We start from the raw sequence: 18,583 nt of genomic DNA, 5'->3' as shown, positions 1-18,583 counted from the left end.
GTTGTTTACAAAAGTTATGCGAGGCGGGTCGGATTCCGAAGTTTTGTTCGATGCTCCGAGACGAACTTTTCTCAAAATTCGAACTCCGAAAATGTCGAGTTCCGGGGTTCTACTGTACAATAATTGAAGTATGACAAGGTAGCATGATTTATGTAGATAGCAATTAAATATTTAATCATTTATGAATGCAGCTTTCATAGTTGATAGAAGAGGAAATAACATTACTTATTTGCTTGATAACATTGTGCTTGGTTTGGCAAAAATGGCCTAAATATTACAGTTCAAAAATATTATAGCCTTGTGTACACTTCATATTTAGCTGTATAGTTCTGGACTGCGATAACATTTAACAGTAAAATCTGGATAGATGAATTCATGGTGAAGGAACTCTGGTTCTCATGGATCATAAAACCTGGGTTGCCCTTTCTCCAGTGGGTTCAGGCTTTTGATCGATCAGTTATGGAGAACTGCATTCTAGTACCTCAAATCAACCTGTCCTCTATGGTCGTCAGCTGTTCCAAGTGCATGTCAGAGCTAGGGAATGACATTGCTTCCATCATATAGGATGCAAAGTATAAAGCAAAAAGGACATTCTAAAAAACAGACAGTGCAAGAGTATGACCTGAAGGACACCACAACCACAAGGTCAAAAGGCTATATGCTCCCATCAGCCACACCCTCTGACCCTTCTTCCTCCCATTTACGGATCCAAGGTAGCGAGAACTTACACCTCCCCTGCCACTTCAGAGAGCCATTGGCTTGGCTGTGACACCTAGGTACACATAGTGGATGGTGCCACACACTACCAGTAAAGTGCCCTCCCCAATTTCTTTAATGACATCCATGTGCCTTATACACATCACAACTGCATAGCTCCTGCAAAGTGTCATTGTTTGCTAAATAATCCAGCAATGTAGTTATTAAATAATGTATGGAAGAATGCCCACTCCAGTATCTAAGGTAGAACATGCAAGAGCAATAACCACCCCCAAACAAGCATTTGAGAACACAGCCTTTATTGCATTAGGGTTTGATCTCAGGTGGTGAGCTTCAGGCCATTTCTGTAAAGACAACTCTTCCACTGGACACCACAGCAGATTCAGGAGGAGCCTCCCATTCTTCTGGCGCATGTCTCCCTGGTGAGCAGCAAAGGAGAAGGTTCAGACCATATAAGCAACATGGGAAACAAGGGACCTGCACTGAGGACTCTACCCACTTTCTCTGCCACAGCTTGGTTCACAGCTGTCTGTTGCACTTGGATGACACACGGCTGTACTGCAGTGGATATAGACCTGGGAACAACGTTACAACTAAGCAAGGGCCGGACATGGCATTGTACAAATGGCTGGGACAAGGTTAAAGCCATTACCTGGTTGTGCAAGGGAGCCATGGAGGTTTGATCCACAAAGGTGAACATCTTGAGGACAAAGCGCTTGTAATGGGTAGGGAACGGAACTGCAGACGACCCCTCAACTGGAACCAACTGAGTCAGGTAGCGGTCATCCTTGTAGGGGCACCTTTGGAATACACCAGGTCAACACCAGCCTGCACTGGAACACTAGTGGGAAGCAATTCTACAACCTACCCATTCACTAGAAGGTCCCACTCGGGAAGGCTGAAGGGGTTAGGGGAAGAGGTTGCCCAGCAGCGTCCCAGGGTCAGGACAATATTGGGGTCAGACCTGTCCAGGATACGCACTTCCACATAGACCGGCTCTCTCAGCACCTTGGTCACAGGGTAATCAGCATCCGTGTAGTAGGAGGTGTAGGCTGCCCGTGCTGTCAGCAGACAGGCAAAGTGGTTTTCGAAGCCCTTCATAAACAAAGCTCATACTAGCATCCAGAATGACGATACTCACCTTCCACACACCCCTTTGTGGTGCACTGACCATTAGCTATTCTTAGCTCTACCCTGAGGGGTCCAGGAGCAACTACAGGTAGAGGGGGCTCGTTGGCATAGTGCTGAATAGGCAGTGTTGCAACGCTCATACCGTAATACCTACACTGGAAGTAAAGTCTTGCACAAGGAATGCAAAAGTGAGCACAAACCCTGCATGAAACTGTGCCATGCAATCATGGTCAACTCACTCATAGTAGCTGTCTCTTGTGATTGCTCCAAGGGGACCGAATCCAACTTCATAGGAAGAGGTCATCTTGTTCTCATACACCAAGTAGTCACCCAGCTCCTGGAATGAAGGAGGTCGCAAGGTAGTACAATTACATTCCAACACAGCCCACATCTAACCCAATGTAGAAGCCCCAAGCACTAACCATCACACGGGTACCACAGGCAGCAACGGGAAACTGGTAGATAGCAAAAGCTGCATTGGAGTCAATTGGCCCACAGGGTCCATTTTCTCCCAATAGGCTGACTGAATCCAGGCTCAGCCTAGGCAGGGTTGTATCCTTGGCCACCACCAATATGAACTGGCCATCTCTTGTGCACTGGACAGTCACTGACAACATCAGGGAGAAAAGCAGGCCAGGTTCAACTCCCAGTTTCAAAAGTAGCAAGGCTAAACACATTCAAACCCTTACCTGTTCTTCCATAGTAGCAGCGTTGTCCATCAAAACAGCAGTTTATAGCTTCACAGTGGGTAGCATTTAAGCCAGACTCACCACAGGCAATATTGACAGACCCATCTACATTACATTTCTCAGAAACTACAGTTTTGGTCATCTGTTGCTGTTGGTCATGTACCTCAGGAACATGGTGCTGCAGGAGCTGAGAGTTTCTGGCCAATTGTTTATTATCTTGGAAACTCCATTGAGATGCAGCTTCACTAGTGCAACAAGTCAAGGAGACACAAAGACCCACAAGCACAACAGTGACCAACTCTCCTGCCATAGCCTCTGAACTGCAGAGATCTGCAAGTAACTGTTATCCCACTCTGTGATCTTTTTATTTTGCCTATGCTAAAAATTGTTACCAAGCCCTCCCCCTATTTTGTTAGCTATTAATTATTTGCCAGCCGAGTGCAATCATGAACTCTGTGCTGACTACTAAACACTCATGTTTAGGACACATGTTTAGGACTGTTGTGTGATATGCATGTGACATTTTAATCATTTGGACACTCACAGTGCTGGCACATTGGCTCACTGACACCTACCGTTTTTGTTTTGATCATGTTATTCATAAAATTCTGAAAGGTTCTCATTGGTTTGGACTTTTGCTAAGCAGCGACTCGAAGAGTTTCAAAGAGTGTGTGGTTTTTCATTTTAAGAAAATGTAGGGTGGAGAGTTTGACTGACAGACCACAGAGGACAAAACATGTATATGTTACATGTATATAATCTCTCACATTGTGTATAGTATTGGCCAGGCCTTAGCTTAGCCAACCTGCGTTGATGAAAGTAGGCTGTTGTAGTAATGTTATGTGTTCACACATCAAGGTAAAAGCACTTTCATTTAGATTAAATATCTTTAATTTCCATTACGGCAACTTAATTTAATGTCCTTTACACAGTTAGTCTCGTCTGTAATGTCCTTTACACAGTCAGTGTCATGACTGTTGCCTGTGAATGGCTTCGGCCTATATCTGCCGTTTTGAGACATTAGCATTAGGTACAATGGATCCAAGTACAGTAGAACCCCAGAACTCGACGCTAATTCGTTGTGGAAGGAGCGTCGAGAAGCGATGCAGTCGACTTCCGAATGAATTTTCCCCATAAGAAATAACTGAAAACGGATTAATCTGTTCTCAACCATCAAGTTGAATTCCAATGCTAAGTCCGGCACACGAAGGCATTTTTCAACTTTATTGGTTCTTATCGTTTCCGCTTCTGCTTTTCTCCCATGTTTTTGTCTAAAACAGTACAAAAAAACAAAAATACAGCAAACGCTTGGAGCACAGCCTCAAAATGGTTTAAAACCCATTGAACAACAAGGCCAACTAACGGCATGTGACCGAAGCACAAACTGTATGTTGTTTACAAAAGTTATGCGAGGCGGGTCGGATTCCGAAGTTTTGTTCGATGCTCCGAGACGAACTTTTCTCAAAATTCGAACTCCGAAAATGTCGAGTTCCGGGGTTCTACTGTACAATAATTGAAGTATGACAAGGTAGCATGATTTATGTAGATAGCAATTAAATATTTAATCATTTATGAATGCAGCTTTCATAGTTGATAGAAGAGGAAATAACATTACTTATTTGCTTGATAACATTGTGCTTGGTTTGGCAAAAATGGCCTAAATATTACAGTTCAAAAATATTATAGCCTTGTGTACACTTCATATTTAGCTGTATAGTTCTGGACTGCGATAACATTTAACAGTAAAATCTGGATAGATGAATTCATGGTGAAGGAACTCTGGTTCTCATGGATCATAAAACCTGGGTTGCCCTTTCTCCAGTGGGTTCAGGCTTTTGATCGATCAGTTATGGAGAACTGCATTCTAGTACCTCAAATCAACCTGTCCTCTATGGTCGTCAGCTGTTCCAAGTGCATGTCAGAGCTAGGGAATGACATTGCTTCCATCATATAGGATGCAAAGTATAAAGCAAAAAGGACATTCTAAAAAACAGACAGTGCAAGAGTATGACCTGAAGGACACCACAACCACAAGGTCAAAAGGCTATATGCTCCCATCAGCCACACCCTCTGACCCTTCTTCCTCCCATTTACGGATCCAAGGTAGCGAGAACTTACACCTCCCCTGCCACTTCAGAGAGCCATTGGCTTGGCTGTGACACCTAGGTACACATAGTGGATGGTGCCACACACTACCAGTAAAGTGCCCTCCCCAATTTCTTTAATGACATCCATGTGCCTTATACACATCACAACTGCATAGCTCCTGCAAAGTGTCATTGTTTGCTAAATAATCCAGCAATGTAGTTATTAAATAATGTATGGAAGAATGCCCACTCCAGTATCTAAGGTAGAACATGCAAGAGCAATAACCACCCCCAAACAAGCATTTGAGAACACAGCCTTTATTGCATTAGGGTTTGATCTCAGGTGGTGAGCTTCAGGCCATTTCTGTAAAGACAACTCTTCCACTGGACACCACAGCAGATTCAGGAGGAGCCTCCCATTCTTCTGGCGCATGTCTCCCTGGTGAGCAGCAAAGGAGAAGGTTCAGACCATATAAGCAACATGGGAAACAAGGGACCTGCACTGAGGACTCTACCCACTTTCTCTGCCACAGCTTGGTTCACAGCTGTCTGTTGCACTTGGATGACACACGGCTGTACTGCAGTGGATATAGACCTGGGAACAACGTTACAACTAAGCAAGGGCCGGACATGGCATTGTACAAATGGCTGGGACAAGGTTAAAGCCATTACCTGGTTGTGCAAGGGAGCCATGGAGGTTTGATCCACAAAGGTGAACATCTTGAGGACAAAGCGCTTGTAATGGGTAGGGAACGGAACTGCAGACGACCCCTCAACTGGAACCAACTGAGTCAGGTAGCGGTCATCCTTGTAGGGGCACCTTTGGAATACACCAGGTCAACACCAGCCTGCACTGGAACACTAGTGGGAAGCAATTCTACAACCTACCCATTCACTAGAAGGTCCCACTCGGGAAGGCTGAAGGGGTTAGGGGAAGAGGTTGCCCAGCAGCGTCCCAGGGTCAGGACAATATTGGGGTCAGACCTGTCCAGGATACGCACTTCCACATAGACCGGCTCTCTCAGCACCTTGGTCACAGGGTAATCAGCATCCGTGTAGTAGGAGGTGTAGGCTGCCCGTGCTGTCAGCAGACAGGCAAAGTGGTTTTCGAAGCCCTTCATAAACAAAGCTCATACTAGCATCCAGAATGACGATACTCACCTTCCACACACCCCTTTGTGGTGCACTGACCATTAGCTATTCTTAGCTCTACCCTGAGGGGTCCAGGAGCAACTACAGGTAGAGGGGGCTCGTTGGCATAGTGCTGAATAGGCAGTGTTGCAACGCTCATACCGTAATACCTACACTGGAAGTAAAGTCTTGCACAAGGAATACAAAAGTGAGCACAAACCCTGCATGAAACTGTGCCATGCAATCATGGTCAACTCACTCATAGTAGCTGTCTCTTGTGATTGCTCCAAGGGGACCGAATCCAACTTCATAGGAAGAGGTCATCTTGTTCTCATACACCAAGTAGTCACCCAGCTCCTGGAATGAAGGAGGTCGCAAGGTAGTACAATTACATTCCAACACAGCCCACATCTAACCCAATGTAGAAGCCCCAAGCACTAACCATCACACGGGTACCACAGGCAGCAACGGGAAACTGGTAGATAGCAAAAGCTGCATTGGAGTCAATTGGCCCACAGGGTCCATTTTCTCCCAATAGGCTGACTGAATCCAGGCTCAGCCTAGGCAGGGTTGTATCCTTGGCCACCACCAATATGAACTGGCCATCTCTTGTGCACTGGACAGTCACTGACAACATCAGGGAGAAAAGCAGGCCAGGTTCAACTCCCAGTTTCAAAAGTAGCAAGGCTAAACACATTCAAACCCTTACCTGTTCTTCCATAGTAGCAGCGTTGTCCATCAAAACAGCAGTTTATAGCTTCACAGTGGGTAGCATTTAAGCCAGACTCACCACAGGCAATCTTGACAGACCCATCTACATTACATTTCTCAGAAACTACAGTTTTGGTCATCTGTTGCTGTTGGTCATGTACCTCAGGAACATGGTGCTGCAGGAGCTGAGAGTTTCTGGCCAATTGTTTATTATCTTGGAAACTCCATTGAGATGCAGCTTCACTAGTGCAACAAGTCAAGGAGACACAAAGACCCACAAGCACAACAGTGACCAACTCTCCTGCCATAGCCTCTGAACTGCAGAGATCTGCAAGTAACTGTTATCCCACTCTGTGATCTTTTTATTTTGCCTATGCTAAAAATTGTTACCAAGCCCTCCCCCTATTTTGTTAGCTATTAATTATTTGCCAGCCGAGTGCAATCATGAACTCTGTGCTGACTACTAAACACTCATGTTTAGGACACATGTTTAGGACTGTTGTGTGATATGCATGTGACATTTTAATCATTTGGACACTCACAGTGCTGGCACATTGGCTCACTGACACCTACCGTTTTTGTTTTGATCATGTTATTCATAAAATTCTGAAAGGTTCTCATTGGTTTGGACTTTTGCTAAGCAGCGACTCAAAGAGTTTCAAAGAGTGTGTGGTTTTTCATTTTAAGAAAATGTAGGGTGGAGAGTTTGACTGACAGACCACAGAGGACAAAACATGTATATGTTACATGTATATAATCTCTCACATTGTGTATAGTATTGGCCAGGCCTTAGCTTAGCCAACCTGCGTTGATGAAAGTAGGCTGTTGTAGTAATGTTATGTGTTCACACATCAAGGTAAAAGCACTTTCATTTAGATTAAATATCTTTCATTTCCAATACGGCAACTTAATTTAATGTCCTTTACACAGTTAGTCTCGTCTGTAATGTCCTTTACACAGTCAGTGTCATGACTGTTGCCTGTGAATGGCTTCGGCCTATATCTGCCGTTTTGAGACATTAGCATTAGGTACAATGGATCCAAGTACAGTAGAACCCCAGAACTCGACGCTAATTCGTTGTGGAAGGAGCGTCGAGAAGCGATGCAGTCGACTTCCGAATGAATTTTCCCCATAAGAAATAACTGAAAACGGATTAATCTGTTCTCAACCATCAAGTTGAATTCCAATGCTAAGTCCGGCACACGAAGGCATTTTTCAACTTTATTGGTTCTTATCGTTTCCGCTTCTGCTTTTCTCCCATGTTTTTGTCTAAAACAGTACAAAAAAACAAAAATACAGCAAACGCTTGGAGCACAGCCTCAAAATGGTTTAAAACCCATTGAACAACAAGGCCAACTAACGGCATGTGACCGAAGCACAAACTGTATGTTGTTTACAAAAGTTATGCGAGGCGGGTCGGATTCCGAAGTTTTGTTCGATGCTCCGAGACGAACTTTTCTCAAAATTCGAACTCCGAAAATGTCGAGTTCCGGGGTTCTACTGTACAATAATGGAAGTATGACAAGGTAGCATGATTTATGTAGATAGCAATTAAATATTTAATCATTTATGAATGCAGCTTTCATAGTTGATAGAAGAGGAAATAACATTACTTATTTGCTTGATAACATTGTGCTTGGTTTGGCAAAAATGGCCTAAATATTACAGTTCAAAAATATTATAGCCTTGTGTACACTTCATATTTAGCTGTATAGTTCTGGACTGCGATAACATTTAACAGTAAAATCTGGATAGATGAATTCATGGTGAAGGAACTCTGGTTCTCATGGATCATAAAACCTGGGTTGCCCTTTCTCCAGTGGGTTCAGGCTTTTGATCGATCAGTTATGGAGAACTGCATTCTAGTACCTCAAATCAACCTGTCCTCTATGGTCGTCAGCTGTTCCAAGTGCATGTCAGAGCTAGGGAATGACATTGCTTCCATCATATAGGATGCAAAGTATAAAGCAAAAAGGACATTCTAAAAAACAGACAGTGCAAGAGTATGACCTGAAGGACACCACAACCACAAGGTCAAAAGGCTATATGCTCCCATCAGCCACACCCTCTGACCCTTCTTCCTCCCATTTACGGATCCAAGGTAGCGAGAACTTACACCTCCCCTGCCACTTCAGAGAGCCATTGGCTTGGCTGTGACACCTAGGTACACATAGTGGATGGTGCCACACACTACCAGTAAAGTGCCCTCCCCAATTTCTTTAATGACATCCATGTGCCTTATACACATCACAACTGCATAGCTCCTGCAAAGTGTCATTGTTTGCTAGATAATCCAGCAATGTAGTTATTAAATAATGTATGGAAGAATGCCCACTCCAGTATCTAAGGTAGAACATGCAAGAGCAATAACCACCCCCAAACAAGCATTTGAGAACACAGCCTTTATTGCATTAGGGTTTGATCTCAGGTGGTGAGCTTCAGGCCATTTCTGTAAAGACAACTCTTCCACTGGACACCACAGCAGATTCAGGAGGAGCCTCCCATTCTTCTGGCGCATGTCTCCCTGGTGAGCAGCAAAGGAGAAGGTTCAGACCATATAAGCAACATGGGAAACAAGGGACCTGCACTGAGGACTCTACCCACTTTCTCTGCCACAGCTTGGTTCACAGCTGTCTGTTGCACTTGGATGACACACGGCTGTACTGCAGTGGATATAGACCTGGGAACAACGTTACAACTAAGCAAGGGCCGGACATGGCATTGTACAAATGGCTGGGACAAGGTTAAAGCCATTACCTGGTTGTGCAAGGGAGCCATGGAGGTTTGATCCACAAAGGTGAACATCTTGAGGACAAAGCGCTTGTAATGGGTAGGGAACGGAACTGCAGACGACCCCTCAACTGGAACCAACTGAGTCAGGTAGCGGTCATCCTTGTAGGGGCACCTTTGGAATACACCAGGTCAACACCAGCCTGCACTGGAACACTAGTGGGAAGCAATTCTACAACCTACCCATTCACTAGAAGGTCCCACTCGGGAAGGCTGAAGGGGTTAGGGGAAGAGGTTGCCCAGCAGCGTCCCAGGGTCAGGACAATATTGGGGTCAGACCTGTCCAGGATACGCACTTCCACATAGACCGGCTCTCTCAGCACCTTGGTCACAGGGTAATCAGCATCCGTGTAGTAGGAGGTGTAGGCTGCCCGTGCTGTCAGCAGACAGGCAAAGTGGTTTTCGAAGCCCTTCATAAACAAAGCTCATACTAGCATCCAGAATGACGATACTCACCTTCCACACACCCCTTTGTGGTGCACTGACCATTAGCTATTCTTAGCTCTACCCTGAGGGGTCCAGGAGCAACTACAGGTAGAGGGGGCTCGTTGGCATAGTGCTGAATAGGCAGTGTTGCAACGCTCATACCGTAATACCTACACTGGAAGTAAAGTCTTGCACAAGGAATACAAAAGTGAGCACAAACCCTGCATGAAACTGTGCCATGCAATCATGGTCAACTCACTCATAGTAGCTGTCTCTTGTGATTGCTCCAAGGGGACCGAATCCAACTTCATAGGAAGAGGTCATCTTGTTCTCATACACCAAGTAGTCACCCAGCTCCTGGAATGAAGGAGGTCGCAAGGTAGTACAATTACATTCCAACACAGCCCACATCTAACCCAATGTAGAAGCCCCAAGCACTAACCATCACACGGGTACCACAGGCAGCAACGGGAAACTGGTAGATAGCAAAAGCTGCATTGGAGTCAATTGGCCCACAGGGTCCATTTTCTCCCAATAGGCTGACTGAATCCAGGCTCAGCCTAGGCAGGGTTGTATCTTTGGCCACCACCAATATGAACTGGCCATCTCTTGTGCACTGGACAGTCACTGACAACATCAGGGAGAAAAGCAGGCCAGGTTCAACTCCCAGTTTCAAAAGTAGCAAGGCTAAACACATTTAAACCCTTACCTGTTCTTCCATAGTAGCAGCGTTGTCCATCAAAACAGCAGTTTATAGCTTCACAGTGGGTAGCATTTAAGCCAGACTCACCACAGGCAATCTTGACAGACCCATCTACATTACATTTCTCAGAAACTACAGTTTTGGTCATCTGTTGCTGTTGGTCATGTACCTCAGGAACATGGTGCTGCAGGAGCTGAGAGTTTCTGGCCAATTGTTTATTATCTTGGAAACTCCATTGAGATGCAGCTTCACTAGTGCAACAAGTCAAGGAGACACAAAGACCCACAAGCACAACAGTGACCAACTCTCCTGCCATAGCCTCTGAACTGCAGAGATCTGCAAGTAACTGTTATCCCACTCTGTGATCTTTTTATTTTGCCTATGCTAAAAATTGTTACCAAGCCCTCCCCCTATTTTGTTAGCTATTAATTATTTGCCAGCCGAGTGCAATCATGAACTCTGTGCTGACTACTAAACACTCATGTTTAGGACACATGTTTAGGACTGTTGTGTGATATGCATGTGACATTTTAATCATTTGGACACTCACAGTGCTGGCACATTGGCTCACTGACACCTACCGTTTTTGTTTTGATCATGTTATTCATAAAATTCTGAAAGGTTCTCATTGGTTTGGACTTTTGCTAAGCAGCGACTCGAAGAGTTTCAAAGAGTGTGTGGTTTTTCATTTTAAGAAAATGTAGGGTGGAGAGTTTGACTGACAGACCACAGAGGACAAAACATGTATATGTTACATGTATATAATCTCTCACATTGTGTATAGTATTGGCCAGGCCTTAGCTTAGCCAACCTGCGTTGATGAAAGTAGGCTGTTGTAGTAATGTTATGTGTTCACACATCAAGGTAAAAGCACTTTCATTTAGATTAAATATCTTTAATTTCCATTACGGCAACTTAATTTAATGTCCTTTACACAGTTAGTCTCGTCTGTAATGTCCTTTACACAGTCAGTGTCATGACTGTTGCCTGTGAATGGCTTCGGCCTATATCTGCCGTTTTGAGACATTAGCATTAGGTACAATGGATCCAAGTACAGTAGAACCCCAGAACTCGACGCTAATTCGTTGTGGAAGGAGCGTCGAGAAGCGATGCAGTCGACTTCCGAATGAATTTTCCCCATAAGAAATAACTGAAAACGGATTAATCTGTTCTCAACCATCAAGTTGAATTCCAATGCTAAGTCCGGCACACGAAGGCATTTTTCAACTTTATTGGTTCTTATCGTTTCCGCTTCTGCTTTTCTCCCATGTTTTTGTCTAAAACAGTACAAAAAAACAAAAATACAGCAAACGCTTGGAGCACAGCCTCAAAATGGTTTAAAACCCATTGAACAACAAGGCCAACTAACAGCATGTGACCGAAGCACAAACTGTATGTTGTTTACAAAAGTTATGCGAGGCGGGTCGGATTCCGAAGTTTTGTTCGATGCTCCGAGACGAACTTTTCTCAAAATTCGAACTCCGAAAATGTCGAGTTCCGGGGTTCTACTGTACAATAATTGAAGTATGACAAGGTAGCATGATTTATGTAGATAGCAATTAAATATTTAATCATTTATGAATGCAGCTTTCATAGTTGATAGAAGAGGAAATAACATTACTTATTTGCTTGATAACATTGTGCTTGGTTTGGCAAAAATGGCCTAAATATTACAGTTCAAAAATATTATAGCCTTGTGTACACTTCATATTTAGCTGTATAGTTCTGGACTGCGATAACATTTAACAGTAAAATCTGGATAGATGAATTCATGGTGAAGGAACTCTGGTTCTCATGGATCATAAAACCTGGGTTGCCCTTTCTCCAGTGGGTTCAGGCTTTTGATCGATCAGTTATGGAGAACTGCATTCTAGTACCTCAAATCAACCTGTCCTCTATGGTCGTCAGCTGTTCCAAGTGCATGTCAGAGCTAGGGAATGACATTGCTTCCATCATATAGGATGCAAAGTATAAAGCAAAAAGGACATTCTAAAAAACAGACAGTGCAAGAGTATGACCTGAAGGACACCACAACCACAAGGTCAAAAGGCTATATGCTCCCATCAGCCACACCCTCTGACCCTTCTTCCTCCCATTTACGGATCCAAGGTAGCGAGAACTTACACCTCCCCTGCCACTTCAGAGAGCCATTGGCTTGGCTGTGACACCTAGGTACACATAGTGGATGGTGCCACACACTACCAGTAAAGTGCCCTCCCCAATTTCTTTAATGACATCCATGTGCCTTATACACATCACAACTGCATAGCTCCTGCAAAGTGTCATTGTTTGCTAAATAATCCAGCAATGTAGTTATTAAATAATGTATGGAAGAATGCCCACTCCAGTATCTAAGGTAGAACATGCAAGAGCAATAACCACCCCCAAACAAGCATTTGAGAACACAGCCTTTATTGCATTAGGGTTTGATCTCAGGTGGTGAGCTTCAGGCCATTTCTGTAAAGACAACTCTTCCACTGGACACCACAGCAGATTCAGGAGGAGCCTCCCATTCTTCTGGCGCATGTCTCCCTGGTGAGCAGCAAAGGAGAAGGTTCAGACCATATAAGCAACATGGGAAACAAGGGACCTGCACTGAGGACTCTACCCACTTTCTCTGCCACAGCTTGGTTCACAGCTGTCTGTTGCACTTGGATGACACACGGCTGTACTGCAGTGGATATAGACCTGGGAACAACGTTACAACTAAGCAAGGGCCGGACATGGCATTGTACAAATGGCTGGGACAAGGTTAAAGCCATTACCTGGTTGTGCAAGGGAGCCATGGAGGTTTGATCCACAAAGGTGAACATCTTGAGGACAAAGCGCTTGTAATGGGTAGGGAACGGAACTGCAGACGACCCCTCAACTGGAACCAACTGAGTCAGGTAGCGGTCATCCTTGTAGGGGCACCTTTGGAATACACCAGGTCAACACCAGCCTGCACTGGAACACTAGTGGGAAGCAATTCTACAACCTACCCATTCACTAGAAGGTCCCACTCGGGAAGGCTGAAGGGGTTAGGGGAAGAGGTTGCCCAGCAGCGTCCCAGGGTCAGGACAATATTGGGGTCAGACCTGTCCAGGATACGCACTTCCACATAGACCGGCTCTCTCAGCACCTTGGTCACAGGGTAATCAGCATCCGTGTAGTAGGAGGTGTAGGCTGCCCGTGCTGTCAGCAGACAGGCAAAGTGGTTTTCGAAGCCCTTCATAAACAAAGCTCATACTAGCATCCAGAATGACGATACTCACCTTCCACACACCCCTTTGTGGTGCACTGACCATTAGCTATTCTTAGCTCTACCCTGAGGGGTCCAGGAGCAACTACAGGTAGAGGGGGCTCGTTGGCATAGTGCTGAATAGGCAGTGTTGCAACGCTCATACCGTAATACCTACACTGGAAGTAAAGTCTTGCACAAGGAATACAAAAGTGAGCACAAACCCTGCATGAAACTGTGCCATGCAATCATGGTCAACTCACTCATAGTAGCTGTCTCTTGTGATTGCTCCAAGGGGACCGAATCCAACTTCATAGGAAGAGGTCATCTTGTTCTCATACACCAAGTAGTCACCCAGCTCCTGGAATGAAGGAGGTCGCAAGGTAGTACAATTACATTCCAACACAGCCCACATCTAACCCAATGTAGAAGCCCCAAGCACTAACCATCACACGGGTACCACAGGCAGCAACGGGAAACTGGTAGATAGCAAAAGCTGCATTGGAGTCAATTGGCCCACAGGGTCCATTTTCTCCCAATAGGCTGACTGAATCCAGGCTCAGCCTAGGCAGGGTTGTATCCTTGGCCACCACCAATATGAACTGGCCATCTCTTGTGCACTGGACAGTCACTGACAACATCAGGGAGAAAAGCAGGCCAGGTTCAACTCCCAGTTTCAAAAGTAGCAAGGCTAAACACATTCAAACCCTTACCTGTTCTTCCATAGTAGACCCTTACCTGTTCTTCCATAGTAGCAGCGTTGTCCATCAAAACAGCAGTTTATAGCTTCACAGTGGGTAGCATTTAAGCCAGACTCACCACAGGCAATCTTGACAGACCCATCTACATTACATTTCTCAGAAACTACAGTTTTGGTCATCTGTTGCTGTTGGTCATGTACCTCAGGAACCTGGTGCTGCAGGAGCTGAGAGTTTCTGGCCAATTGTTTATTATCTTGGAAACTCCCTTGAGATGCAGCTTCACTAGTGCAACAAGTCAAGGAGACACAAAGACCCACAAGCACAACAGTGACCAACCTCTCCTGCCATAGCCTCTGAACTGCAGAGATCTGCAAGTAACTGTTATCCCACTCCTGTGATCTTTTTATTTTGCCTATGCTAAAAATTGTTACCAAGGCCCTCCCCCTATTTTGTTAGCTATTAATTATTTGCCAGCCGAGTGCAATCATGAACTCTGTGCTGACTACTAAACACTCATGTTTAGGACACATGTTTAGGGACTGTTGTGTGATATGCATGTGACATTTTAATCATTTGGACACTCACAGTGCTGGCCACATTGGCTCACTGACACCTACCGGTTTTTGTTTTGATCATGTTATTCATAAAATTCTGAAAGGTTCTCATTGGTTTGGACTTTTGCTAAGCAGCGACTCAAAGAGTTTCAAAGAGTGTGTGGTTTTTCATTTTAAGAAAAATGTAGGGTGGAGAGTTTGACTGACAGACCACAGAGGACAAAACATGTATATGTTACATGTATATAATCTCTCACATTGTGTATAGTATTGGCCAGGCCCTTAGCTTAGCCAACCTGCGTTGATGAAAGTAGGCTGTTGTAGTAATGTTATGTGTTCACACATCAAGGTAAAAAGCACTTTCATTTAGATGAAATATCTTTCATTTCCAATACGGCAACTTAATTTAATGTCCTTTACACAGTTAGTCTCGTCCTGTAATGTCCTTTACACAGTCAGTGTCATGACTGTTGCCTGTGAATGGCTTCGGCCTATATCTGCCGTTTTGAGACATTAGCATTAGGTACAATGGAACCAAGTACAGTAGAACCCCAGAACTCGACGCTAATTTCGTTGTGGAAGGAGCGTCGAGAAGCGATGCAGTCGACTTCCGAATGAATTTTCCCCATAAGAAATAAACTGAAAACGATTAATCTGTTCCTCAACCATCAAGTTGAATTCCAATGCTAAGTCCGGCACCACGAAGGCATTTTTCAACTTTATTGGGTTCTTATCGTTTCCGCTTCTGCTTTTCTTCCCCATGTTTTTGTCTAAAACAGTACAAAAAAAACAAAAATACAGCAAACGCTTGGAGGCACAGCCTCAAAATGGTTTAAAACCCATTGAAACAACAAGGCCAACTAACGGCATGTGACCGAAGCACAAACTGTATGTTGTTTACAAAAGTTATGCGAGCGGGTCGGATTCCGAAGTTTTGTTCGATGCTCCGAGACGAACTTTTCCTCAAAATTCGAACTCCGAAAATGTCGAGTTCCGGGGTTCTACTGTACAATAATGGAAGGTAAGCAAGGTAGCATGATTTATGTAGATAGCAATTAAATATTTAATCATTTATGAATGCAGCTTTCATAGTTGATAGAAGAGGAAATAACATTACTTATTTGCTTGATAACATTGTGCTTGGTTTGGCAAAAAAATGGGCCTAAATATTACAGTTCAAAAATATTATAGCCTTGTGTACACTTCATATTTAGCTGTATAGTTCTGGACTGCGATAACATTTAACAGTAAAATCTGGATAGATGAATTCATGGTGAAGGAACTCTGGTTCTCATGGATCATAAAAACCTGGGTTGCCCTTTCTCCAGTGGGTTCAGGCTTTTGATCGATCAGTTATGGGAGAACTGCATTCTAGTACCTCAAATCAACCTGTCCTCTATGGTCGTCAGCTGTTCCAAGTGCATGTCAGAGCTAGGGAATGACATTGCTTCCATCATATAGGATGCAAAGTATAAAAGCAAAAAGGACATTCTAAAAAACAGACAGTGCAAGAGGATGACCTGAAGGACACCACAACCACAAGGTCAAAAGGCTATATGCTCCCATCAGCCACACCCCTCTGACCCTTCTTCCTCCCATTTACGGATCCAAGGTAGCGAGAACTTACACCTCCCCTGCCACTTCAGAGCGCATTGGCTGGCTGTGACACCTAGGTACACATAGTGGATGGTGCCACACACTACCAGTAAAGTGCCCTCCCCCCAATTTCTTTAATGACATCCATGTGCCCTTATACACATCACAACTGCATAGCTCCTGCAAAGTGTCATTGTTTGCTAGATAATCCAGCAATGTAGGTTATTAAATAATGTATGGAAGAATGCCCACTCCAGTATCTAAGGGTAGAACATGCAAGAGCAATAACCACCCCCAAACAAGCATTTGAGAACACAGCCTTTATTGCATTAGGGTTTGAGCTCAGGTGGTGAGCTTCAGGCCATTTCTGTAAAGACAACTCTTCCACTGGACACCACAGCAGATTCAGGAGGAGCCTCCCATTCTTCTGGCGCATGTCTCCCTGGTGAGCAGCAAAGGAGAAGGTTCAGACCATATAAGCAACATGGGAAACAAGGGACCTGCACTGAGGACTCTACCCACTTTCTCTGCCACAGCTTGGTTCACAGCTGTCTGTTGCACTTGGATGACACACGGCTGTACTGCAGTGGATATAGACCTGGGAACAACGTTACAACTAAGCAAGGGCCGGACATGGCATTGTACAAATGGCTGGGACAAGGTTAAAGCCATTACCTGGTTGTGCAAGGGAGCCATGGAGGTTTGATCCACAAAGGTGAACATCTTGAGGACAAAGCGCTTGTAATGGGTAGGGAACGGAACTGCAGACGACCCCTCAACTGGAACCAACTGAGTCAGGTAGCGGTCATCCTTGTAGGGGCACCTTTGGAATACACCAGGTCAACACCAGCCTGCACTGGAACACTAGTGGGAAGCAATTCTACAACCTACCCATTCACTAGAAGGTCCCACTCGGGAAGGCTGAAGGGGTTAGGGGAAGAGGTTGCCCAGCAGCGTCCCAGGGTCAGGACAATATTGGGGTCAGACCTGTCCAGGATACGCACTTCCACATAGACCGGCTCTCTCAGCACCTTGGTCACAGGGTAATCAGCATCCGTGTAGTAGGAGGTGTAGGCTGCCCGTGCTGTCAGCAGACAGGCAAAGTGGTTTTCGAAGCCCTTCATAAACAAAGCTCATACTAGCATCCAGAATGACGATACTCACCTTCCACACACCCCTTTGTGGTGCACTGACCATTAGCTATTCTTAGCTCTACCCTGAGGGGTCCAGGAGCAACTACAGGTAGAGGGGGCTCGTTGGCATAGTGCTGAATAGGCAGTGTTGCAACGCTCATACCGTAATACCTACACTGGAAGTAAAGTCTTGCACAAGGAATACAAAAGTGAGCACAAACCCTGCATGAAACTGTGCCATGCAATCATGGTCAACTCACTCATAGTAGCTGTCTCTTGTGATTGCTCCAAGGGGACCGAATCCAACTTCATAGGAAGAGGTCATCTTGTTCTCATACACCAAGTAGTCACCCAGCTCCTGGAATGAAGGAGGTCGCAAGGTAGTACAATTACATTCCAACACAGCCCACATCTAACCCAATGTAGAAGCCCCAAGCACTAACCATCACACGGGTACCACAGGCAGCAACGGGAAACTGGTAGATAGCAAAAGCTGCATTGGAGTCAATTGGCCCACAGGGTCCATTTTCTCCCAATAGGCTGACTGAATCCAGGCTCAGCCTAGGCAGGGTTGTATCCTTGGCCACCACCAATATGAACTGGCCATCTCTTGTGCACTGGACAGTCACTGACAACATCAGGGAGAAAAGCAGGCCAGGTTCAACTCCCAGTTTCAAAAGTAGCAAGGCTAAACACATTCAAACCCTTACCTGTTCTTCCATAGTAGCAGCGTTGTCCATCAAAACAGCAGTTTATAGCTTCACAGTGGGTAGCATTTAAGCCAGACTCACCACAGGCAATCTTGACAGACCCATCTACATTACATTTCTCAGAAACTACAGTTTTGGTCATCTGTTGCTGTTGGTCATGTACCTCAGGAACATGGTGCTGCAGGAGCTGAGAGTTTCTGGCCAATTGTTTATTATCTTGGAAACTCCATTGAGATGCAGCTTCACTAGTGCAACAAGTCAAGGAGACACAAAGACCCACAAGC

At 44.9% G+C, this 18,583-nt stretch overlaps 5 protein-coding genes across 5 annotated transcripts; all 5 read right to left on the bottom strand.

The window, feature by feature from the left end:
- Positions 1 to 654: 654 nt before the first annotated feature.
- LOC143522351 (zona pellucida sperm-binding protein 4-like) lies at positions 655 to 2,856 on the bottom strand. The gene is made up of 8 exons (XM_077016085.1): positions 2,538 to 2,856; positions 2,271 to 2,455; positions 2,088 to 2,185; positions 1,859 to 2,016; positions 1,586 to 1,778; positions 1,370 to 1,517; positions 1,213 to 1,292; positions 655 to 772 (listed from the first exon to the last, which is right to left on the bottom strand). The coding sequence occupies exons 1-8, from the start codon at positions 2,845 to 2,847 to the stop codon at positions 655 to 657; spliced, it is 1,290 nt and encodes a 429-aa protein (XP_076872200.1). The 5' UTR covers positions 2,848 to 2,856.
- A 1,725-nt stretch (positions 2,857 to 4,581) lies between these two features.
- LOC143522350 (zona pellucida sperm-binding protein 4-like) lies at positions 4,582 to 5,968 on the bottom strand. Its single transcript, XM_077016084.1, has 5 exons — positions 5,786 to 5,968; positions 5,513 to 5,705; positions 5,297 to 5,444; positions 5,140 to 5,219; positions 4,582 to 4,699 (listed from the first exon to the last, which is right to left on the bottom strand). The coding sequence occupies exons 1-5, from the start codon at positions 5,913 to 5,915 to the stop codon at positions 4,582 to 4,584; spliced, it is 669 nt and encodes a 222-aa protein (XP_076872199.1). The 5' UTR covers positions 5,916 to 5,968.
- Positions 5,969 to 8,508: 2,540 nt separating this feature from the next.
- Positions 8,509 to 9,895, bottom strand: LOC143522349 (zona pellucida sperm-binding protein 4-like). The gene is made up of 5 exons (XM_077016083.1): positions 9,713 to 9,895; positions 9,440 to 9,632; positions 9,224 to 9,371; positions 9,067 to 9,146; positions 8,509 to 8,626 (listed from the first exon to the last, which is right to left on the bottom strand). The coding sequence occupies exons 1-5, from the start codon at positions 9,840 to 9,842 to the stop codon at positions 8,509 to 8,511; spliced, it is 669 nt and encodes a 222-aa protein (XP_076872198.1). The 5' UTR covers positions 9,843 to 9,895.
- A 2,540-nt stretch (positions 9,896 to 12,435) lies between these two features.
- Positions 12,436 to 13,822, bottom strand: LOC143522348 (zona pellucida sperm-binding protein 4-like). The gene is made up of 5 exons (XM_077016082.1): positions 13,640 to 13,822; positions 13,367 to 13,559; positions 13,151 to 13,298; positions 12,994 to 13,073; positions 12,436 to 12,553 (listed from the first exon to the last, which is right to left on the bottom strand). Exons 1-5 carry the CDS (start codon positions 13,767 to 13,769, stop codon positions 12,436 to 12,438), a joined length of 669 nt encoding a protein of 222 aa, XP_076872197.1. The 5' UTR covers positions 13,770 to 13,822.
- Positions 13,823 to 13,864: 42 nt separating this feature from the next.
- LOC143522347 (zona pellucida sperm-binding protein 1-like) lies at positions 13,865 to 17,803 on the bottom strand. The gene is made up of 6 exons (XM_077016080.1): positions 17,621 to 17,803; positions 17,348 to 17,540; positions 17,132 to 17,279; positions 16,979 to 17,054; positions 14,052 to 14,236; positions 13,865 to 13,966 (listed from the first exon to the last, which is right to left on the bottom strand). The coding sequence occupies exons 1-6, from the start codon at positions 17,748 to 17,750 to the stop codon at positions 13,865 to 13,867; spliced, it is 834 nt and encodes a 277-aa protein (XP_076872195.1). The 5' UTR covers positions 17,751 to 17,803.
- Between the last annotated feature and the right edge of the window lie 780 nt (positions 17,804 to 18,583).

This window comes from Brachyhypopomus gauderio, chromosome 9 (genome assembly GCF_052324685.1).
Source record: "Brachyhypopomus gauderio isolate BG-103 chromosome 9, BGAUD_0.2, whole genome shotgun sequence".
In the NCBI taxonomy this organism is placed as follows: domain Eukaryota; kingdom Metazoa; phylum Chordata; class Actinopteri; order Gymnotiformes; family Hypopomidae; genus Brachyhypopomus; species Brachyhypopomus gauderio.
This window is presented reverse-complemented; position numbering and strand designations above follow the sequence as displayed.